Source organism: Lepidochelys kempii, chromosome 21 (genome assembly GCF_965140285.1).
Source record: "Lepidochelys kempii isolate rLepKem1 chromosome 21, rLepKem1.hap1, whole genome shotgun sequence".
Classification (NCBI taxonomy): domain Eukaryota; kingdom Metazoa; phylum Chordata; order Testudines; family Cheloniidae; genus Lepidochelys; species Lepidochelys kempii.
In genome coordinates this window covers 8,614,405-8,638,166 of record NC_136400.1, presented here as the reverse complement: position 1 = coordinate 8,638,166, position 23,762 = coordinate 8,614,405, and the positions used below count along the sequence as shown (strand labels likewise).

The 23,762-nt window shown below is 47.3% G+C and overlaps 2 protein-coding genes across 2 annotated transcripts; both read right to left on the bottom strand.

Annotated features, from left to right (window-relative positions):
- Positions 1-514: 514 nt before the first annotated feature.
- LOC140901170 (chitotriosidase-1) lies at positions 515-11,852 on the bottom strand. The gene is made up of 10 exons (XM_073319516.1): positions 11,740-11,852; positions 11,132-11,161; positions 9,843-10,044; positions 9,182-9,238; positions 8,680-8,830; positions 7,627-7,751; positions 5,590-5,716; positions 3,415-3,597; positions 3,073-3,189; positions 515-1,013 (listed from the first exon to the last, which is right to left on the bottom strand). Exons 1-10 carry the CDS (start codon positions 11,762-11,764, stop codon positions 870-872), a joined length of 1,161 nt encoding a protein of 386 aa, XP_073175617.1. The 5' UTR covers positions 11,765-11,852; the 3' UTR covers positions 515-869.
- Positions 11,853-12,690: 838 nt separating this feature from the next.
- LOC140901169 (chitotriosidase-1) lies at positions 12,691-22,280 on the bottom strand. Its single transcript, XM_073319515.2, has 11 exons — positions 22,125-22,280; positions 21,040-21,069; positions 19,812-20,013; positions 19,050-19,106; positions 17,806-17,971; positions 16,968-17,092; positions 16,704-16,827; positions 16,261-16,443; positions 15,919-16,035; positions 14,725-14,857; positions 12,691-13,323 (listed from the first exon to the last, which is right to left on the bottom strand). The coding sequence occupies exons 1-11, from the start codon at positions 22,147-22,149 to the stop codon at positions 13,040-13,042; spliced, it is 1,446 nt and encodes a 481-aa protein (XP_073175616.1). The 5' UTR covers positions 22,150-22,280; the 3' UTR covers positions 12,691-13,039.
- Positions 22,281-23,762: the final 1,482 nt, after the last annotated feature.

The following is a 23,762-nucleotide window of genomic DNA, read 5'->3' as shown; positions in this document are numbered from 1 at the left end:
TCTCCAATTTATCCACATCCTTCTTGTAGTGTGGGGCCCAAAACTGGACACAGTACTCCAGATGAGGCCTCACCAATGTCGAATAGAGGGGACAGTCAGTTTTCTCTTTATCCTGCTCTGTGACATGGTCACTGGCTTCTACCTAAAAGTGCATTGCAAGATAGTCTGTTTCACGGAAGAATGGTCTGATGAAGAGGTGCGTGTATGTGTCTCATTCTTGTAATCTTCAGTTCAAAGTGCAAGGATCATCCTGTCCCCTATTAGTGAGTTCACCGCCTAGGGCTTGCTGTTGAGAAGGATCCTCTGGCTTCGTTAAATCCTTGACAGCTACGTCCATCATGAGTTAGATTTTTAATCCCCCAAAGGAAATTTTGTCCTATGGGAAATTGTGCTCGGTTGATCAGATTGGCTAAGAAGCAACGTCTCTATCTCTGACCCCATTTTGTGTGTGTGGCCTTCAGATGCTGATTTTTACTCAAGTGGTTCTGTGTTAAGCAAGTATAGATCTTTGGGCTTCTTAGCATATAGTTTATTAATCTATACAAGCAGGAAAATTTAAACCCAGATCCAGTGTGTTTGTGGTCCCCACCTTTGTCTTTATGGTGGACAGTTTTAGCTATAAAGCAACTTAAAAATATGAAAAGAAGCAGCCACTTGTGCATATAGTTAATAATAAATGTTACTGTCTCTGCTTAACAGGGGTTTTTCTCATGTCTGCTGCCGTTCAAATTTTATACAATTGTTATCTTAAAGACACCCAAGCAAAGCTAACTCAGATCTACTGGCAAAGTAAATCAATATGCTTCCAAAACCTCCAGTGATCACTTTCTTTGTATATATTGGCAACTTTTGCACTTCAGTGCAATCACTCATTGTCTGCCAGCGCTCAGCTCACTCTTCAGTGTCTGTATGAGAGGGTAAGCTCCTTGATGGCAGAAAGAGCCGCTGAAATCGTCCAGATCAATGGCCCAAACCATGGCCCCTCCCAAAGCACGATGCTTCAAATATTTAACCTAAGGGAGGGAAAGGGGAAAAAACAGAGGGCGTGAAATGAGGCACAGACATTTAGATGCCCCTGTGCTATTTGAGCTCCGTCAGGTGGGCATCTCCTTTCAACATGATACTAAAGTGAGAAATAGCCCTGACGGGGCAAGAGGGGTGAACGGGACAGTCTCTCTCCAAACTTTCTAAGATCTTGAACTCTCTTTCCATTTGGGCAAAAGCCTCTTGAAACAGGCTTTCTTGTGAATCATATTTCACACCTGTTCCCTGCTTGACCTTCCTCTGGGATCTAAGGGAGGGATTTCATTGTGTTAGTGCAGGGATTCTCAAACTTGATTGCACCATGACACCCTTCTGACAACAAAAATTACTACATGACCCCAGGAGGGGGGACCAAAGCCCAAACCCCACCGCCCCTGGTGTGTGTGTGGGGGGGCCAAACTGAAGGGCCTCAGCCCCAGCCAGGGGGCCTGTAACCTGAGCCTTGCCACCCAGGGCTGAAACCCAAGGGTTTTGGCTTTGGCCCCGGGCAATGGGGCTTAGGCTTTGGCTTCAGCCCTGGGCCCCAGCAAATCTAAGCCGACCTCGGCAACCCCATTAAAACAGGGTCATGACCCAGTTTGGGGCCCCAACCCACAGTTTGAGAACCCCTGTGTTGGTGAGTACTCATAAGAGCATAAGAACAGCCATACTGGGTCAGACTAGTCCAGGCCAGTATCCTGTCTTCTGACAGCAGCTAGTGCCAGATGCTTCAGAGAGAATGAACAGAACAGGGCAATTATCGAGTGATCCACTGGTTGTTCAGTTCCACCATTTGGCAGTCAGAGGCTTAGGGACACCCAGAGCATGGGGGTGCGTCCCTGACCATCTTGGCTGGGTCCTGTCTGGTACCCACATGTTGCGGGTGGCATTGGGAGTTCTCTCCAGCATCTGCTTTTTACACTTAAACACTGGCTCTGAGAGCTGCATTATTTCCCTGGGCAATTTATCTTGTAAAATAGGGCTTCCGAACCCAGATGTCAGTGTTGTGGTGAGGCCTGGCTACAGCGCAACGTCCCTTGTCAAAACGCAACAGAGAGCTCCGAAGTACAATAGGGGGTGTGTGATCCAGGTTGAATTGACTGGGGAGAAGAATATTCCCCCTAAACTTGATGGGTGGATATCCATAGCTCAGTCTGGCACTAATCCTAAGCAGCCACTGCTGCGCTGTGTGTGTGCGGAGGGGGATGGAGACTTGCTTTCTCTCAGGACAGCAAGAAAAGCATGACCCTTCCTCCCCTCATGGCGCTCATAAACAGAGCAGCCAGCTGACCTATCTGTGGTAGGTTTATCCGACTTTTCATCAAGCCAGGCTGTTTTCCGTTGCCTGCCCTTAGAAAGCCGTATGGCCTCATACTTGATACTGACAGTCCTCCTCATGTTGCACTCAGTGTGTCATGCACAGACATCCACCCCCACAGTTCCGCTGCCCCAGATGCGTAGAACTTGTTTCCTTAGTTCTGATCTGAATGCTCAACCCAAGGCAAGTTGGAAGATTTAGACGTACCCAGGCATGCGAGCACCAGCACAATGTTTACAATAAGTTTTGGGGAGGAGGGTGGTGGCAATTCTTTCTCCCCCCCCCCCCCCCCCGGCAGAATTCAAACAGGTATACTCTTGATTTCTGTTCATTTCTATGCTGCCTTTTGGGCTGAGGACACAAGAAGCTGTAGCCCAGAAGAACAATATTTTCCCTGAAATGCGTGGTAAGCTTAGAATGGAAAAGTGGGAACGGGCAGCTCCCACCGCACCTAATGGTGTTTGCTTGTCGCAGCAATAGTCACATTCCTCCAGCTACTTTTGTTTAATGTTCCCATATGGACCTGGCTGGCAGAACCTCAGCCTGAGTGGCGATGGGAGCCTGATACGGCGGATGAAACCTCATGCATGTTGCCTAAAATGAAGCTGTTACTGTTGTCATGTGACTTGGCTGAGTGGCCATACGTCTCAGCGGGAAGTAGGTGTCATGCTCATTGGCGCCAGACGTCGGGTCACTCTCGGCCCAAAGCAAATGGTTGGGGCCCTCCTTACCTTGGTTTTAATGCTCTCCACGTCATCGTACCCTACCCACTGGTTCCCTTTATAGGAGTAAGGGACCTTCTGCTCCTCAATCATCTCCGTGGTGGCACCTTGTTTAAAGGTGCAGATCTAAAACAAAACACATCGGAGGCAGGATGAGGCTGAGGGTATTGGGTCGGAGCCAGCATGACAGGGGAGGAAAGGAAATGAGCCTTTTCCTCCTCGGCGTGCAGACTGAAACCATTTTCAGTTAGAAAACTGAGCACAGCTTCCCTTTGATTATGCAAAATCACAGATTATTCTTACAGCTGCTTCCCCCAAAGTACGCCCAGATGGAACAAATACGCCCCTTACCTCATAATAGGCTAAAAATCCTGCTTCTGAAGTGAAAGGGCCTGGCAGTCCTGCCTTGGAAGCCTGGGCCCCAACGCCTGTATCCAGCGTGTCAAGGGTGAAGCTCCGCCCATAGGCTGGGATTCCCATGATGATCTTCTCCCCTGGGGCGCCCTTTCTCTCCCAGTGTCTCACAGCATTGTCCTGTTTGAAGGAAATATTAAACGTGTATTTGGCAGCCTAAACTGAGACCTTCTCCCCCCTCCCCCCCTAAAAAAAATAAATAAAATGGCCCCCTCAAGAATTGAACTCACAATCCTGGGTTTAGCAGGCCAATGCTCAAACCACTGAGCTATCACTCCCCCCAAAACAACTGTTTCCCCGTGTGAGGAGATCAGGATGTTCTTTCTTGCCACCATGTCCTCTCCTCTTCCTGGCCTCACCATTTGGACTGCTAAATTGCATGATAATTTTGTGTATCAGAACAGTGGTTCTCAAACTTTAGCAACCTGATGACCCCAATTTTGATTTAAAATTGTTCTTGGACCTAGGGTTGCCAACCCTCCCGGTTTTGCCGGAAGTCTCCTGGAGTCAGGCTCTATCTCCTGGAGGCTACTGAAGCCAAACTGGGAGATTTTAGGCACTGAAAGTCTGGCAGCACAGTGGGGCTAAGGCAGGCTCCCTGCTTGCCCTGGCCCCATGCCGCTCCTGGAAGCGGCTGGCACATTCTTGCGGGCCAGGGGCTTTGTGTGCTGCCCCCATCCCCAGTGCCCCCATCCCCATCCTGCTGGCTGGGAACTACAACCAATGGGAACTGCGGGGGTGGCGCTTGCAGGCGTGGGCAGTGCGCAGAGCCCCCTGACCCTCCCCTAGGGGCTGCAGGAATGTGCCAGCCGCTTCCAGGAATGGCACAGGGCCAGGGCAGGCAGGGAGCCTGCCTTAGCCCCGCTGCGCCACTTCCCAGGAGCCGCCCGAGATAAGTGCCTGCTGGCCAGAGCCTGCACCCCTCACCTCCTCCCACACCCCAACCCCTCTCAGAGCCCTCCCCCCCCCGCACTCCAACCCCCTGCCCCAGCCCAGAGCCCCCTCCTGCACCCAAACTCCTTCCCAGAGCCCGCACCCCTCACTTGCTCCAGCACCCCAACCCTCTGCGCCAGCCCGGTGAAAGTGAGTGAGGGTGGGAGAGAGCGAGCGATGAAGGGAGGGGAGATGGAGTGAGTGGGGCAGGGCCTCGGAGAAGGGGTGGGGCAGGGGCAGGGGCGGAACCTCATGGGAAGGGGCAGGGCAAGGGTGTTTGGGTTTGTGTGATTAGACAGTTGGCAACCTTACTTGGACCCCCAAGCTCCCCGCTCAGCCCCAGGCCCTGCCCCTACTCCACCTCTCCCCACCCCTGCTCCATTCCTGCCCCTCCTCTTCCCCGCCTCTTTCCACCCCCTCCCCTGAGCGTGTCCCATCCCCGCTCCTCTCCCTCTCTCCCAGCGCCTCCTGCATGCCAGGGAACAGTGCAGGAGGCGCTGGGAGGGAGGGGGAGGCGTTGATCAGCGGGGCCTGTGGATCCCCCGGAATATCCTTGCGGACCCCAGTTTGAGAAACGCTGTATTAGAGCAAAGGGGCCAGATTTCTTCTCTTGCTTAAAGCTGTTTTGACACAACTGCCACTCTTGGGCTACAATGGAGTTACTCATGACTTTCAACTCGCATCTACACTGGGACTGCCAAACTCCTCTCCTGCGTGATCCAAGCCAGACTTAAACCCCAGACCACGTCGGACTTACCTGGAGACACTAAATACAGTTTAAAAAAAAGACACATTACTGTCCTACACTATCTGCCACCATGTAACTTCGGGCAGCTGGTTATAGCCCAACACCAGCATCCGAATATCTTCAGGAGAGCTGGAAGGATGTGGTCCTACTGTTGATGAACCTCATCCCTCGTGCCCCGTCATCTGTCGACACTGAAAATACCCCTTGACCTGCTTTACTGTGTTGTAGGAATGTTTGCAAAGTACAGGGCTGTTTGTACTCAGGCATCTGGAGGAGTCACAATCACGAGTCTCTCTGTCTACTTGGTAGCTAGCTCAGTTACTGTGGAAACAGTTCCAAAGCAAGTCACTTCCTCGCTTTCAGAACTTGTATTGCTTGTAAAACTTTAGGTGGATGAGGGGAGGAGAGACAAAAGGATCTTTGGCACTTACAACATTGTTGTATGCAGCACTTCTAAGGTCTTTCCTTCCCTTGTTAAGAGGACTGACATGTCCTGTAGTCTTCTCCCAGGAGGCCCCATGGAAGTCATAGGTCATGAGGTTAATAAAATCCACGATCCTGCAGGAAAGGAAAAAGAGAATGAGATAAGTTACATAACCCAAAATAAACATCCTCAAAATGGCACACAGGAATAATGTGTGGCGAGGGATCGACAACCTAATATTTACATTCGGATCTGGATTAGGTTTAATAATTTTGAGGCTGAACTGGAATCATAGAATCATAGAAGATTAGGGTTGGAAGAGACCTCAGGAGGTCATCTAGTCCAACCCCCTGCTCAATGCAGGACCAACTCCAATTAAATCATCTCAGCTAGGGCTTTGTCAAGCCGGGCCTTAAAAACCTCTAAAGATGGAGATTCCACCACCTCCCTAGGTAACGCATTCCAGCGCTTCACCACCCTCCTACTGAAATAGTTTTTCCTAATATCCAACCTAGACCTCCCCCACTGCAACTTGAGACCATTACTCCTTGTTCTGTCCTCTGCTACTACTGAGAACAGCTGAGCTCTATCCTCTTTGGAACCCCTCTTCAGGTAGTTGAAGGCTGCTATCAAATCCCCCCTCACTCTTCTCTTCTGCAGACTAAAAAACCCAGTTCCCTCAGCCTCTCACACAATGAGTGTGTGGGTTTGGATCCACTGATAAGGTGGAATCTCTTGCAAACTGTCCTCCTAACATTTCATCCCAACTTGTCTCATCTGACAAGATCTGCTGACTTTTTCTGTTGGTGAAACTTCTGCAATCTTGAGAGGTGGAAATAGTGTGATTTCATTCTGCCCTGAACTCAGCTGTACACAGAAGAAAAAAAGAACATGGACCCTTTCTGGCTCTGGCTTGAACATGGAAGCAAAACTCTTGTGGCAGGAGCATTCCTGACATGTGATTGAGTTTCAGAATCCAGATTCTAGTTTTAGCACCTCTAACAGCATACAAGGATATGAAGCATTCTGGGTAACTGTATATGGCCAAGTATGTGGATTATGTACCTTAAGAACTGTCATAATGAATCAGACTCAGGGTCCATCTAGTCACTATCCTGTCTGATAGCGGCCAGCACCAGATATTTTAAAGAAAGGTGCCAGAAAATCCATTGGGGACATTTGTGGAATGAATCTGCTCTAAGGGAAGTTTCCGTCTAACCTTGTCAACTGATGACTGGCTGATGGCCTGAGCTGTGAAGATTTATAGCTCTTAAAACAAAAAAACTAAATGAATGTAGTCTAATCCTTGTCATTTATCTTGTGGCAATGAGTTCTGCAGGCTAATCTATATTGTAAAATTTCCAGTGGCATTCATGTGATTTCATGTTCCCCTTCTCTTCCATGATGAGATGGTAAATAGGAGCTGGCAATCTCACCTTTTCTATACCATTCACTATTTTATTTTTCTGTCATAACCCCTTTTACTCATCTCTCTAAGCCAGTCTCCAATATCTCTTTATGGAACTCTCTCCAGGTGTCTAGTTTTTTGTTGCCTATATATATTTGCATGTGTATGTATTCATAGATCTCAAAGCACTTTCCAAAGGAGGTCAATATTGTTATATGCCCATTTTACCCATTGGGAAATGGAGGCACAGGAAGGAATTGACTTGCCCAAGGTCACCCAGCTAACCAGTGGCAGTGCTGGGAATTGAACCTAGCTCTCCTGAGTCCCCATCCAGTGCCCTACCCACTAGGCAATATTGCCTGGCAGAATCCCTGCTATTTCTGCTCTATCCTTTTTTGAAAGAAGGTGACCTGCATTGAACACAGAGGATGTACCACTGAATTATATAATATCATTGGAGCAGTTTCAGGAAGATTCTCTTCCTCATTTGTCCTAACTTTGCTTTGCTTTTTTTGACAGCTGCTACCTGAGCAGATGTTTTCATTGAACTGTTCACGACGATGCTCAGGTATTTTTCCTGATTGGTTACAGCTTCTCTAGAAGCCTTTGTAAAATCGTGTCACTGGATACACTTACTTGGAGACTTTGTCGACTTCATAGCCTGTGTCAATATTTATCCTTCCAGCAGACACTGCAATACTAAGTAGAAGCTTCTCTTTTCTGGTTTTCTGAGCTTCCTTCTCAAATGCCATTGCTAGTTCCTAGAAGATATAAGTAAGCAGCTCACCTGAATATCCGAATTAACATTGGCACGTCCCACATTGGATTAGACCGGGGGCACATTTAGCCCAGCATCCTGTCTGAGACTGGTCAGTACCAGCTGCTGCAGAGGAAGGTGCAAGGAACCCTGCAGTGATGGTTCCATGGGTGTTCCTATCTAGCCTCTCTGAGGTTAGCTTCTGATTTGAAGTTAGGAGTGTTTAGATCCTTTCTTAATGCCAGGTTTCAGAGTAGCAGCCGTGTTAGTCTGTATCGCAAAAAGAAAAGGAGGACTTGTGACACCTTAGAGACTAACAAATTTATTTGAGCATAAGCTTTTGAAAGCTTATGCTCATATAAATGTGTTAGTCTCTAAGGTGCCACACGTCCTGCTTTTCTTTTTGTAGATCCTTTCGGAAACTCCTTGTGGGTTCTTTTAACCCTGATTCGTTTACTTCTGGATCTTCTTAGGATCAGTATCAATGTTCCAGCTCCTTAGTACTAAGCCCACGTTTCTCCATCTCCCCAGGCTGGAGCACATGGGTTGTAGTGAAAATGAGACCCGGAAGGGTCCCCGCAACAGTGTGCCTGGAGGGAAAGGAATTGGGCTATGATCCTAGCATAGTGGCTGTGCAGCAGGATTTCATGGGCATTGTTCAGACCTTCCAAAGTCTGACACAGCATGACTGTGTTGTTGCTTTCCTGGGTGATACTTCCTAAATGTTCATGTGTTTCTGAATTCCCCTTATGTCCAAACTCTTTCTGAAAGTGGTTCCGTCTCCACGAAAGACGGACAAAATTCACCTCCCCGGAGATCCACTGGGTGTGTGATGTGCTGGGTGCAGTAGGCTATGAGCTTGACATGTATGTTCTGCCATTGTTGGGTAGCCCTTTTGCAGACTGTGACCACACCCCCTGGTTTTATTGTACCTGAATCAGAGAAGTGAAATGTCTCTTATCCTTCCTCCCTGGGTAAATCCAGGCTACGTCGAGTCCGTCAAACTCATGCGTCCGGAGGAATTGTACCACAGAGCGGACAAATGTCCAGCGATTAGCAGCCGAAGCAGCCATGTGGGAGAAGCTGGAATGAAAGTGACATGCCTTCTGTATTCATGTATATTGTAGTATAGATTCCCAGTACGGTTTGAATTGGCTGCACTCAAAATACACACTTCATAGCTTGCAAACTGTCTATTACAAGGACAATAATTATGCAACAGCGAAGGCACACTAGACGTGCCCAAACTCCTTTACATCTGCTCTTGGGGGAACCAATTTCCTCCTTCCTCAACCTCCAGGTTTATAAGCTAAAAGCCTTCCCAGAGCTGGAGGTGGTGGGTTCGAGTCCACCGCTGTTCTGAGCAGGTGTGTCATGAGGGTAGATTAACTTCCACACTCAGAAGTGGAATAGTAACGCAGATCCCAGTATTACCGTTCGGTTCCCATGTTTGATCCTCCAATGGACAACAGGGTCTTCAGGTTCCGATTCCTGCAGGGGAAACGTGCATTTAAACAATGGAAGGTTGGCTTGGCTGTCCTATGGGGAATCTTTCACTCGACAGACTTAGTTTCCTTCCCACCCACTCCCCCCGTCTGCATGGAGGTGGGTGTCGGGGGCAAGGAAGGGAGAGCGTGGCACTCGGATCCAGCTAGCACAGTGGTCCCTGTGGGACTGCCTTAGCTAAAATAGGTTGGAGAGCTTTGGATGATCTAAACTATGCCCAGGGTGGTTTCAGGCCAGGCCTACCCAGGAGTAGTGGAAAGCTGGCTGACTCGCCTGCTCAGGCTCTGCTTAGCTGCAAATCCAGCTCCGAACTGGCTGCGGGCGAGATGTGGGGAGCAGCCGCTCCCCTCATCTTCTGTCACGGAACTGGGTTTGAAGTGAATGCTCAGCTGTGGAGTTTTGTTTAATTCCCCGCCCCTGGAAGCTTTCTGTTGCTTTCTGGCTACATGCACTCTATCCCCTGAGGATGACACGATACTCCCTGGGAAAACTCTTACCCTTCGATCATAGGGTGAGCCTTCTCTCCCGCAGCCAGCCTGGCGGCGAGACCCCAGATGCAGGGAAGCAGGTGTGCCCCCGTGTTACTCACTTGGCTTTAAGGCCATTGAAAGCCTCGAAAAGTGTCACATCATTCCACTCCACGGTGGTGATCTCGTGGTCGCTCATGCCGGCAAAGGCATAAATGAGGTGGGTGCAGAGATGGGGGTCGATGTCATCAGGAAGGAATCTCCCCTCCCCAGGCCTGTACTGGGCCCAGTTGGTGAAGTAACAAACCAGCTTAGAGGCAGAACCTGGGGAGACAGTGAGAGGACTGGGTGCCATGAAAACCTGAGATCACTGTGCTATCTCTCTCACCCCCAGGGATCTCCCAACAAGACAATACCCCAGGGGCCCGAATGGCCTCTTAGTCCTCTAATATCAATACAGCTTTGTGAGTGGATTGCGGTTTCTGTTGCATTTCCTTTGGGGCCTCGGGTAGACAGTGATCTATTATGAGAGGCCGTAACATGGCATGACTCTTATGGGGCAGCGCCATGATAGACTCTTCCTGGGGGTGCCCAGGCCCCACCTGATAAAATAACCAAGCTGTGATCTGCAGGATGAATCAAAACATACTGAGCCTTATCGTGCCTATGGCAGCTTGCGATGCTAGAAGGTGCATTACTTGTAATGCGATAGCTGGGTGAACAAAAGCCAAAGGAGGAGGAATCTTGACTTGAGTTCTGAAGGATGAAAGCAGCTCTGCGATCCACTCCCCCTGTTAGTGACTAAGGATCATGGTGCACCTTTGTGCAATGCAATGCTAGCAGACAGGACTGTAGCCTGCAGAGATCTGGGATTTATACCTGAAAGCCATAGATGGAGGAGTCAATATTAACCACAGAGCACTGAAGTGGGCACGCTAGACTGCCCATGCTCTACAGTAAAACAGGGGTCATTAAATCATTGGAAGAAGGGGGGTGCATCTGTCTCTCTGCCATGGGTGTAGCTGGGATTGAGGGGGAGGCAGAGAAGGGGAGGTTTTGGCTGGTGGTCGTCTCAGACAGGGAGGCAGTGGACGTGCAGCCAGAATGATCCCTGCAGTTCTTTCTAACCTTGCAACTTCCCTCCTTCCTTTTCAAATGACTCCATGTCCTTGCAGGCAGCTTGTACCCATGCAGGATGTGAATAGGCCTTGCACAGCTTTTTTGGAGATGTTTTTAAGGAGAAGGACTTTCCCCTTATGCTTTTGAACTGCAGGGCCCAGTACAAGAATCAAAAATCCCACCCAAACTGGACTTACTAAAACCCAACAACTTTTCTTCCCCATCCCATGTGATCAATCACGTTTCTATTGGCCTCTGTAAAACCAGGGGATAATGTAAGGTGGCTACTTACCGCATTGTAGAGACAGCAAGAGAGCTAAACCTAGAGAAATACAAGAACAAGGGTAAAGACCTATCTTTGAGATGGTGTGGATTATATGAGAGTAAAATAGCATTAGAGTTTTGGATGATAAATACCCCACCTCCCTACTCCCAAAGAGGCATATGCACATGTCTAAGAAATCTTCACAATGGCCTTAACAACACCTCTTCTTGCACCTGCAGTTTGTGGGTGCAATTTAGGCCACTTAAATGTCGAAGCACCTGATTGCAAGCACAAATTGCAGATGCGAAAATGAAAGCCAGAATTTGGAACTCTCTCTTTCTAAAATCTCTTCTGAATGTTTAAGAACTTTTCTGCTTGGCCCATCACAAAATTTTAGATTGTTTTAAGCATCTTCAATTACTTTCTTGCTTTAAAATTTGCTTTGTGGTGGCCCTGGTCACAATCCATTAACAAATGAGTCTCCAAATACATCCACCCCACGTGCCTGTTTCATTGAGATTTCCACAGTCGGGAATCCCATCGCGTCCACTTCACCAAACTGCCATACAATTTAGGGACTATTCAGTGACACCTGGCACAAGAGTTAAACTACTTGTCACCAGCTCCAGTCTTACCAGCCCAAATGATTGCCTGTCCCATGCTGGGTCATACAGCTCTGCTCTGGATTCTCTCACTGTGGTGTGGAGGAAACAGTATCTGACTGCAAAATGGTTGGTCTCTGCTTTTCATTGCCACATTTTATACCTGTCTGACACAATAACCCTGATTTACGAAAACTCTGCAAGTTCTTTTTCACAAAGGAACCGCCTTATTTACTCTGTCTCTCCGAGAACTCAGCTGGCTATTTTTAGTGAAGGAATTCTTGTGCAATTTTAGCATGCACCATGTGTGTGCACGCTTGTGTAGGTTTTGCAATACCTACCATCAGCCTGGCTCTGTCCTGATGTACAAACACAAATGGTGCCGAGGCAAGGAGCGGGAGATCTTGGGTACAAATTTCTGTGGTTTATTACTCTTCTTGAAGATGTAGAGCAAAGACTCTTTAAATAGTGTCATTGTACTGGAGAGACTTGTGTAATCTCTAAGCCTCATTCCTTTATCATTGCATGCAAGTTCTCACTGCAGCAAGGTTGGCCCCAAAGGGCCTCAGACCCTGATAAGCCTGGTTGTTTTTTTCCACTTCTGCTACTGTGGCTACTTCACCAAGGAGAGGGTGTTACCAGAAACTGTTTGGCTTGCTTTGACACCCGTGGCAGACTGGACTAGTAGCAGATTGTGTTCTCCTACAGACACTCCAGTACATCTTGTATTTATCTTGCTGAGCTCGCCAAAAGGAATAATATGGAGCTGAGATAAAGCATTATGCTTTACTGTACTGTCTAGTGAACCACACGTCAAACTCTAGGGTATTGTATTGATGTAAGGAGGCCATAAATCTCCTCATTCCTTCTCTCCTCCCTGCCCCATTCTTCAGTAGCAACACGAGCTTATAGGGCCTGACGCTTCTACCCCATAGACGAAAAGTACGACAACTTCATTTAGAAATGAAAGCTTTATTTTCTTGGAACAAACAAACATGAAATAAGGATAGAGGATGAAGCCAGACTCTAAAAGAGACCAGTGCAAAATGAAGAAATAAACGCATGACAGTTTGAGAATCTGTCAGCCCTGCTTGTTAGTGCCAATATTTTGCTCCCGCTCACTCTCCTCCCTAACTCTGACATGCATTGCTGAGATAGTTGTTGCTCCTGAAAGTAATTCACCAAGGATAGAGAAGAAGGTTGCTGGGTACACTTGAAATATAGACCATCTCCTAAGCTCTGATTTGATGGCGGAGGAAACTAAACTATCTGAGTGGATACAAATCGATCTCTTATTTAATTCTCCATGAAGGTGATTTGAGGCTCTTTGCTTTTAAGGCCAGTTGCAACATTTGCATAAGTAGTCGAAAATCAACCCTTCCGGGCAGGACATTCGGAAGGTGCGCCTGTTGGCACATATGTAGAACATGGCGTTGGCCTCGGGGACGGCGTAGATACCATTGGCCTTATGGAGGCAGAACCTGCTGGTCGTGGAGTTGGTAGCTGTGGCGGGGATAGATGGTAGTGTAGTGAAGCTGAGGGCTGAGGAGGAAACAGTTGGCGATGATGTCGTGGAGCTGATAGTGGTTTCTGAAACAGGCGTTGTCTGAATCAGCCCTGCGGGGGCATTAACAGAAGGAACAGTGTTATCGGCATCTACTAGTCAGAAAGAAAATGGAACGAAGGGAGACATTTTATGGTCAATCCCTTGGAGGTTTTAGACAGCTTGGTGGTGGGTTTAAATGGTTGTTAGGTGACACTGGGCTTTTTATTGTGAAATATGAACGAGCGATGATGTAAAGGTGCCGATAGCTAGATCAGGGGCTCTATAGGGCAGAACAAACCAACAACAGGACAACCTTTTGATACGCAGCAGTTGTAGTGGACACAGCATAAAGTCCACAAGGATTCTAATTCTGAATCAAATGATGTAGAAAGTGATCTGGTGAATTACTGTTTGTGCGATAAGTATGGACTATGTTATGCGACACTATTCAAAGACTTTTTTGGGTACAGACACCTGTAAAACTAAAGGTGACTTAATGCTGAAGCATAAATACATGGTGGCTGGATAGATTATTGATAGCACCCCAAAGTCTCCTAGGATCTTGCTCTGAAGAGTTTGCCCAGGACATAGGGGAGGAAAACAAGTGAGGGGAATGGGATATGTAAGGACAAATGTTACAGCAATGCAGTGTGGCTATTTACTTTAGGCATGCACAAACCATGGCAGTATTTCTGGTTGATCTTTTTTTGTAATGTATCTAAATAGGGTGGGGTTGAAAGTTGATGGGGAGGGTTGTCTGAGAAATGAGTTTCCAAGAGGGATACAAATGTGTGAAGGTGGTGGTCTGGCAGAGCAGAGAGAACAGGGCACATGGGGAACAACATGGAAACAGGCCTGGGGGAGAAACTAATAAATAAGGCTGTTACCAGAGACGTGCTTTAAAGTAAATCAGATTTGGGCTAATCAGATACAAAGCTATGATTCTGGGGAGGGGTCTCTGATGTGTAATTTCCCAGTCTGCTTTTGGCAGGTTTGGTGGCACAGATCATGAGCGTTAGATGCAAACTCTTCCAATTCTCTATATTTCCCTAGTTACGTGGCTTTTTTCCCCAGTATTCACAATGGGCTTGCATGAGTGCATTTTAGGAGGCATAACAACATGGCCCAATGCAAAGATTTTAGACAACTTTCTTCAGGGTGTTTTGTGTCCCAGGCTCCCTTCTTTAGGCTTGAGCCCTGCAACAGTGATGCAGCTCCAGCCTTTGCACGCTACACGAAAAGCTGGATGTGGGCATTTAAAAGAAGAATGGTCCATTCCATAAATGTTTTTGTCATTAGGGCTTTCCCTGGGGACCCCGAAAGCATTCAGAGGAGGCTGAGGCTGTGGTGCAAGTTTGCAATTCATTCTCTCTCCCCACCCCACACAAATTCTCTTGCCCAATAATAAAAAGACCTGTGTCAAGAAGATATTGCATTATCTGTGTGGGGCAGACCATGAACTCATGTGTTACCGCATCTCAGTTCTTTCTTCAGAGTTTGCAGAAGAGGGTACTTCCCCTGGCCGCAGAATGAGTCGCTGAAATCATCCAGGTCGATGGCCCAGACCATGGCCCCTCCCAGACTTTTTTTCTTCAGATACTGAACCTGGGAGGGGAAAAAACTCCAAAACTGTGACATTGGGTGCTGGTGGGAGATGGAAGTTAAAACATCTCGCCTCTGTTAGAACTCCAGCAACTGTTATTGTCTAAGGAGCCTCTTGAAAATCCAAAACAATCAGCTATGAGGTTGAGAGGTGGATGGGAGAAGGGGCAAGTGCATGCTAAAAGCTTGCCTATGCTTGAACGAATGAATCTCCATGTAGGCAGGAATCCCTTTGGGGCGAAGGGTGCTCATGTCTGGGATGTTTACAGCCCTGTGCTACGTCCTGCTTGGTCTGAAATCTCATATGACCTTAAGTTCCTGTTGCCAGGGTGGAGCAGATTGCAAGTCATGGAACTTCCCTGCCCCAGAACATTGTCTGGATCCTCTCTGCTACACTTACACGCAAGGAAAAGATTGTGTGGGCTCGTGGGGGGGCCTGTTTGCTGAATTCACCTGCTGACAGGCCAAATTTGACTGATTCCTCCCGTGCAACATCACTGAGAGTAGTTTCTATGTTTTTCACCTGCAAGGCTTTTGAACTCCCCTGGCAAGGGGACAAGACCCAGCTGTGGCACACAGCTCACTCCCTTTCTCGTGTATCACAATGCACCCCAGGTACTAAGATAGGAACAGAGGAGACTCTCCATTCTAACTTGGCCTACTCCTCCACTGCTCAGGAGATGCATCCTGCTCTCACTTAGGTGTTAGCCGCCAGACCATGCTTCCACTCACAGCACACCACATAAGTCATCTTCTAGTCTCATCTTTTGCTGTGACTTCAAGCGAGTCACGTTCCCTTTCTGTGCCTTGATTTCCCCATCTGTAAAATGGGATAACCCTAGCCTTCCCAGAAGGTAGGCGGGACTGGAGGCTTAACAGGTTAACTTTGGTGAAGTGCACTGAGATTCTCAGAGGCAAAGTGCTAGGGACACACAAAGCATTGTCTGCTGATATGCACAACGAGGCAAAGCGGAGCCCATTTCTCTGGGCTCCGGGAAGGTTCTGACAGCCCCCCTTCAGCCTTCCACAATGTGTGGCAAGAAGAATACATAGGAACTGCTTACTTTGGTTTTAATGCTCTGCTGGTCGTCATACCCCACCCACTGGTTCTCCTTGAAGGAATATGGGACTTTCTGTTCCTCGATCCTTTTGGTGGTGGCACCTTTCTGGAAAGTACAGATCTGAAAAAAATACAGAAATGGAGAGATGGGAAGAGACCATCGAGACTGGCTGCCTCTCTGAATTAATACGGAGGGGGATGCCGATTCTCCTGGGGAATCTTACGAATATTAGCATGTTTGGCAATAGAAGGATCAAAGGGGCAGTTTCAAGGCACCATATTTAAATCACAGTAGACCCAGGACCATTTAATGAGCCGCTTACAGGAAAAGTGAATTCTTCCCTACCTCATAATAGGCCCAAAATCCTGCCTCTCGAGTGAAAGGGCCGAGTGATCCAGGCCCAAAGGCAGGGGCACCAACACCTGTCTCGGAGGAAGAGAGGGTGAAAGACCGTCCATAGGTGGGGATTCCCATGATGATCTTCTCAGCTGGAGCACCCTTGTTCCTCCAGTATGTCACAGCATAGTCCTGTACGAGGGGATCAGACATGAAGTCTCTCCATGCGACCGGGCCACTGGAACAGTTTTTGGAGTTTGCAACCAAACTGTGATACAGCCACTGAATGTCTGTTGTCTGGGGCTTGTGACGCAAGATCTGATACTTGCACCGGGGGGAAGGAGGATACATGCAGGTTTGTTGGAAATGTGACTTTTCAACCATTTCCTGCAGCTGAGCTCTATTTATTTGTCAGGACGGAGGGGTCACCAACAGAGTTCTTTGATACTTACCGTGTTACCGTACACAGCGGATCCAGTGTCGGTCTTCCCTTTGTAGAGAGGACTGACGTGTCCTGTGATCTTTTCCCAGGAACCGTGGAAGTCATATGTCATGAGGTTAATGAAGTCTAAGGCCCTACAAAGGGAGAATAAGGAACTAAGATGACATTGATTTCCCCTCTGCAAGAGAAGCATTGCAAAGCATCCTGGTCTAAATAGAATTTGGTCCTGTAGCTTGACTGTCCTCTGTAAAACTGCATGGCTGGATAGACTCACTTTGAGATGTTCTTGACTTCATAGGCTCCATCCATGTTTTCCTTCCCAGCTGCCACAGCAGCAGTCAACAGTAGCCTCTCCTTCTCTGTCCTCTTGGCTTCCTCCTTGAATTCGTCAGCCATTTCCTGATGGGGGAATAATAGAAAGCCACAAACAACCATCAATTATCCCCCTTTTAATTGTGCCTTCCATCTTTATTTTTTCTTTAAAAAAGGCAAATCTAAACTAAAGGAGAGACTGCACACGTCTGACAAACACAGTTAGAGAAGGGTCCTGAGCATTCTGGTAGCTGTGGGTCACGCCAATTAGATCACATATTTGATCAATGTATTAACGTATTCAGGGCTGATGCTGTGAATGATTTGATTCTGCGAAGGCACAGGTCTTGATGATAGATTCCAGGAAGCACGTAATCAAAGTGGCTGATCAATCTCTTCTGACACTGTGGCATTAAGGGTCTGCTCATCTGGTGGGGATTCCTAGAGCCAGCCGCCAGCAGGCTAGGAAGTCCAATCCCTGACCTTACCTGTATGCCCCTTGATCACACTCTTCCCCCACTCTTTGGAGATCTCTGAGCTAGAGACGAGCCCAATCCTTGGATCCAAAAAACATGGTTCAGATGGTTGAACACTCTGGTGACTTGATTCCGTCACTTGTCTGACCCTTTCATATGTAAACTGTCTGTCTCTACTTTAGAGAGCGCTCCAGCTTTGACTTCAACTCTGCAGACTGCATAGTGTTTGCAGGTGGAATGTGAGGACAAAGCACACGTCCTGAATCCTTATATCTCTGCCTTGGCGGTGGAGGGAGGGGGCTGTACTTCTAGGTCTTACTGTACCTGGACCAGAGCAGTGAAACGCTGTTTATCCTCAGGTGGGCTTCCCCTTGCACCTGGATATTCCCAGTCTAGGTCCAGACCATCAAATTCATACTTGCGCAGGAACTCAACCACAGAGAGGATGAATGTCCGCCGATTACCAGGCGTGGACACCATGCTGGAGAACCTAACACGGAAGTGACACGTTAACTACCCCATCCGTGCTGCTAACCACCCGCTGCAGATTTGGGGGCTAGTTTAGAGTTGCTACGTCCAGAAGGTAAACTCAGCAGCACAGAGGGCTACATACAGCTTGGAGAAAACCGGTGCAAGGCCACTGGTGCTCACAGGGCCATATTCAGCCCAAGTTCACTTTAAATTCCAGCCCATGTCACATCCAGAGCAGGAAAGAGACTTTCTGTCTGCAAAACAGTATTCTGAATATTGTTTGCTATGGAGGAAGCTTTCAGGGAGAGCTTCAGGTTTAAAGCTTTACAAATGAATATAAAAAAATCTAAGTTGCTAAACACTGATGACATGAATTGTTGTCAGCACCAAAGACTTCACAGCTGCTAGGAAGTGTATTGTTGTCAAAGAGCACGAGAGATTTGGAAACTTCCCAAAATGTTACCACACAAATCTCAGTGCTAGACACAGTATTTGAGCTTCTGCCTTCCAAGACCACCTCTTCATGACAACAAGGCCAGAATGAAGATTCTGAGGCAACCTCAGCCATGACAAATTTTAGTAAAAAAAGGGGGTAAACAACCCCCTGGCGAGATCTTGTTCTTAAACCAGTGTCAAGCTGGAGTGACTCCACTAACTCCCGGTTGTACTGAACATTGATGTGGGCATCACGAGGCGGTGTACAGCTGATACTGATTGCCTTTGGAGACTGAGCTCTGAAATAGAATACTAATGAACTGGGCTCTAGTCTAGGGGTGAGGAAACCCAGATTTAGTTCCTGCTGTGTCACCGACTGGCGATAGCGGGAAAGTCACGGAGTGTCTGTGTCTCGGTTCCCCATCTGTACAATGGGGAAAACAGAGGTGTTGAGGCTAACTACAAGTGTGTTATGGGGCACTCGGATACTATGGCAATGGTGGTCTTATATGTGCGTAATGTAGGTAGACAGAATGCACAATCTCCTTCCTCCATGCTACTGTTCTGACTCTCCTGGACTTCACAGGATTTTGAGGTTTAGCATAATTCACTCCCCCCACCTCACGCTTTGCATGCAGAAAACAAATATCCTCTCATCTTACTTTTCAGAGCCAAACTTCCAACCACCAATGGCCAAGAGGGTCTTCAGCCCAGGATTCCTGGGGGGAGAAAAGGTTTTATTAAAAGCAGCTGAAAAAGCTCACTTTCATGGTATCCCTCGCACTTGGACTTGCAAGTGTTCTCCGATCTTAATAAACACAGACATAATCCGGATGCTTAATCTGGGGGAAAGCTTCCATACTTCTGCAATGTAAACACCCTCAAACCTTCCTATAGATAAACATGAGGAAGGAGAAGTTGGGACATCCCTGAAGTTTAAGGAACTGTCCCCAGATTATGCGGAGATACTGAATGGTGGGTTTTTTCCCCCTCTATTTTAGCTGCTGCCCCAGTGCTTGATGATACATTATATTTTGCTATAACCCTACTGAAAACTTGTTCATGTCCTTTTCTGTGTCCGAGCAGATCTGTCAGAGAAGAATCCCTCTCAGACGCAAGAAGTTGGGCTTTTTAACACTTATGGTGATGTCAACATGAGTTCTTCAAACTGTCACATTCACTCTTCTCGTGGAGAGGATAGGTTAAACACTAAAGTCCTTGGGCCAAGGACTGACTTGGTCTTGTACATAGCTGAGCACATGATAAATAATGATTCCAAAGGTGTTTTCTCCCTCGGTGAAGCTAGAAACAGCCTTAGCTTAAATCCCAGGTCTGCCTCCTCCTTCAGGATAAACCCAGAGGCCCCAGTACCTAGGGGTGAGACCCCAGCCCTGGGAGATAGGCCCCTCTCCCCTTTGACTCACTTGCTTTTGAGTCCGTTGAAAGTCTTGTAATGCTGCTCATCGTTCCACTCCACAGTGGTGATCCGGTTGACGTCCATGCCAGCGAAGGCATAAATGAGATGAGTGCACAGGTTGGGGTCAATGTCCTCAGGAAGGAAGCGCCCCTGGGCTGGTCTGTACTGGGACCAGTTGGTAAAGTAACAGACCAGTTTGCAAGCAGAGCCTGTGGAAATAGGAGAGAGGTGTCAAGAGGAGACGAGGATTGAGGCAAGAAATCAAAATGCGATGCACCCCTTCAGCTGGCTGATAACATGGGACCTCACAGACTGTCTTGAGTTCATTAGTATTCATCAGTATTCAAGCTCTTGAGTCATGGTTCCCCAAACCCAGAAGGACCTGGAATTCCCTTCCAATTCCTTTCCTGTCTCTGGGGAATGGGACTGGTCTGCTTTGGTACTGAGGTGACGAAAGCTTTTGAGAAAAGCTGGGTTGCACATCTTGGTGTAGAAATGGTCATGCTAGGCCTCACTGCCGTTTTGCTTTGTACTTTGTCCCACAGCGGTGGCCCGTGGCCACCCCACTGAGAATTGCAGTACAGCAGTGATAAAGGACTTTGAACATCTAAGACATGCTAAGTGTTACAGTTCCAGAAGACAGGTCTCAGAGTAGCAGCCATGTCAGTCTGTATCTGCAGAAAGAAAAGGAGGACTTGTGGCACCTTAGAGACTAACAAATTTATTTGAGCATAAGCTTTCGTGAGAAGAGGGTCTGTTGCGCCCGATTTTTGAATGGAGACAGGAAAAGAGTCGGCTAAGTAGGAACAACCTCTGTTGCCTCTGTTCTTAAAGTGAATGTGTCCCCCAGCGTATGGTCCATTTGTGGTCGTATGGGACAGTATGGGAGAGCAGCTGTTTGTTTGCCACTGCCCTGCAAGCAGCATTGCATCTGAAAGTAGCTAAGTTACACTCATGCAGGCTGTGGATGCGCTCACAGAGGTACCATTCATACAGGTAACTGACTCGAGCTTATTAGTGGTATCTAAACCCCACTGAAGTTAATGAAACTTCAGTAGGCTTTGGATCAGGCTCACAGAGACCACAGAGACTTCAAAAATTAACCCTCTGAACAAGGAAACAGCTTTACTGAATCCTAGCTAAACACTGGGCCTTATTCTGTTACCCAAAGTGATTTCTTTTCTGCTGCCCATGACTCTTTTAAGAAATGGACAATCATGGAAAAGGTGACTTACTGCATTGGAGAAACAGCAAGACAGCTAAACCTATGACAAAATAAAAACAGAAGAGAAGATTAGGAGTTCTTTAGAGACTAACAAATTTATCTGAGCATAAGCTTTTGTGAGCTACAGCCTACTTCATCGGATGCATGCAGAGAGGATTGTTATTTAAAAATCCCTCCCGCAGGCCTGCTAACTTCCAGCCTCGTGTTCATTAGTGGTAACTGTTACAAGGTTAAAATGTGCAGAAATGCAGAAATTCTCCTACTAGAAAGAAGTTTACAGTCCATTGCATAACTAATGACCACACATATCCTCTTGGACCCGTTATTACTGAGACCACTGTGACTATCTAACGTATGCCACTGCACCTCTGTTCTGCTTCCTTGTTCCCCACCTGGAGAGGGGTTGTCTTTTCCCTTACTTGTTATTATGGGACCTTGGCTCCTGACTGGGGTACTTAAGCACTACTGCAATACAAATAAACTCAAAACCAGAGGGAACCACATGTTGCAAAGTCAGTTCCAAAGACAAAGTCGCTCTCAGTCTCCAGCCTCGGCACGTGGCAGCAAAGACTGTCCATGTTATAGCGGAGCGGAGCTTAGGTTCTCCTGTAACGTACCCAGGAGAACTAAAAGAGAACTACCTTGAAAAGTAATTTAAGTAATTTGCAGGGAGAGGTGGAATAAGAGCACAGGACTGAGAGCCAGGAACTCCTGCATTCTAACTCTAGCTCTAATAGTCTGCCTCTATGGCCTTCAGAAAGTCCCTTAAAGTTTTCCCCGCTGCAAGATGGAGGATAATATTACGTTGCCTTATGGGGATGATATTGTTCCTCTTTTCCACCAACACCACTGTAGTCAAGCATCCCAGCATTGGTTAACCCAAGAAATGTTGGGTTTCAGTTTAGACAGTTGCAACTTTTCTCTCACCCACTTTTTAGTAGTGGGTGTTCTGCAGGATGCCATTGGCCTAACCCAATGTCTCATCCACGCCATGGGGGAAGAATACATGGTACAGTCTCACATCCAAATCCCATAAAACTCAACAGTCCTGTTCAGTTACATCCCACATAAATTCATCTCCAGTTGCAAACTTACCAACCCAAACAAACGCCCTGCCCATAGTGGCTGCAGATGGTCTGGGCTGGGTTCTGTAGACCTGGGATGTGCCTCTGGCTGCAGATTGATGCTCAGCATTGGCCTGGGCTCAGGCTTTCTCTTTATAGCTGATCACACCCATGCAGGGCAGCTGTGTTGAACTGAGAGGAGTGCATGTCGCCAGTCTTCAGTTAAAGGATTTTGCCATGTGCAGAAATTTTGCTCAATCGCCTAAATTTTCAAGGACAGGTTTTGCAATTGCACTAGTGATCACTGAATCACAAGATTTTAAGGATCTAAAGTCATTTCTTGAGGCACATGTTCTGTTTGACTAATTATACTTTTGATTCACTGATCCTTGGCAGGAGCCCTGCTGTAGTTAAGAGCAGCCCTGTTAGAATATGGTGCACAACAAAAAGAAGGTTTCAGCGTAGCAGCCGTGTTAGTCTGTATTCGCAAAAAGGAAAGGAGGACGTGTGGCACCTTAGAGACTAACCAATTTATTTGAGCATAAGCTTTAATCCTATAACACCCAGAAATAATGCTACGTAATCTTGCGTGCTACCTACTGGCACATTATCTAGTAATTATTTGCATACATACAGACATCTCTCTTGTACGGAGCACTCCTGTAACACTAGTAGATGATGTGGCTTTTAAGGAGTTCCTACAATACATTCTCTGAGGGAACTCACCCTTGTGTCAGAAAAAGACAAAATGATCAGTGCCTCTCGGCTCCTTGCAATTGAGTCAAGCGGTCTCAAAATATTGGAAACCATGTAAAGACTTGGCTAAAAACCAGGACCTATTGATCCCACAGCTCTTTCATAAAGGGGGATAGGAATCTGCCACAGTGTTCCAAGCTGAAATTTGTAGCACTATGGGCCAGCTGCTGCCGTTCACCCCAGAGGTGGCTGCATTTCAGTGGTGGGCTATGCACCCTTAGTTCTAGCACGTATGCTCCCACCTGTAAAATGACACCATGAGGTCATCTATTTATTGTGCCTCAATCACTCCCAGATCAAACTTGCTCAGTTTACAAGTGAAAAGATACTTTTACTGACTGCTGGGGTCACAAACTCGCTCTTGAATCTAGAAATCCAGCTGGGTTCCTGCTGTCTGACATCACAGGGAATAAGGATTCTGCAGGCGGAATTTAGCTGACCATTCTGTTGAATGATGCACAAGACAGAATAAAATCTGGATCTTCCTCCCGTGTCTGCAACAGCTCTGCGGGAGGAGAGAGCAAACACCTGTCAGTAAGGCCAGCAGATGTGACTTTTAAGACCTACAAGGAGGATTAAGACAGTGGCCTTTTCAGTCACTTTGTTGTTATTACACTAGTGACTCTGCTAAAGGCAGGTCTTTAACCAGCTTGTGAAAGAAAATAAAGCCCTAAAACAAGTCTGGAAAGTGGAAATCTGTTTAGGACAAAAGCTAATTACCATATCTTTGCTCAAAGGCAAGAAACCAGTTGACTTTATATGAGGCTGGAGACCTTGTCACTGGATGCATCAAATAACCCTTTATGCACTGTATAGCACCAGGAATGTATGCGAACCTAGGAAAAAATCCAGTCAATGGAGAACAGTGATTGGGATTGCCTTGGATATAACTTAGCAATGAGTGTCTTGCAGC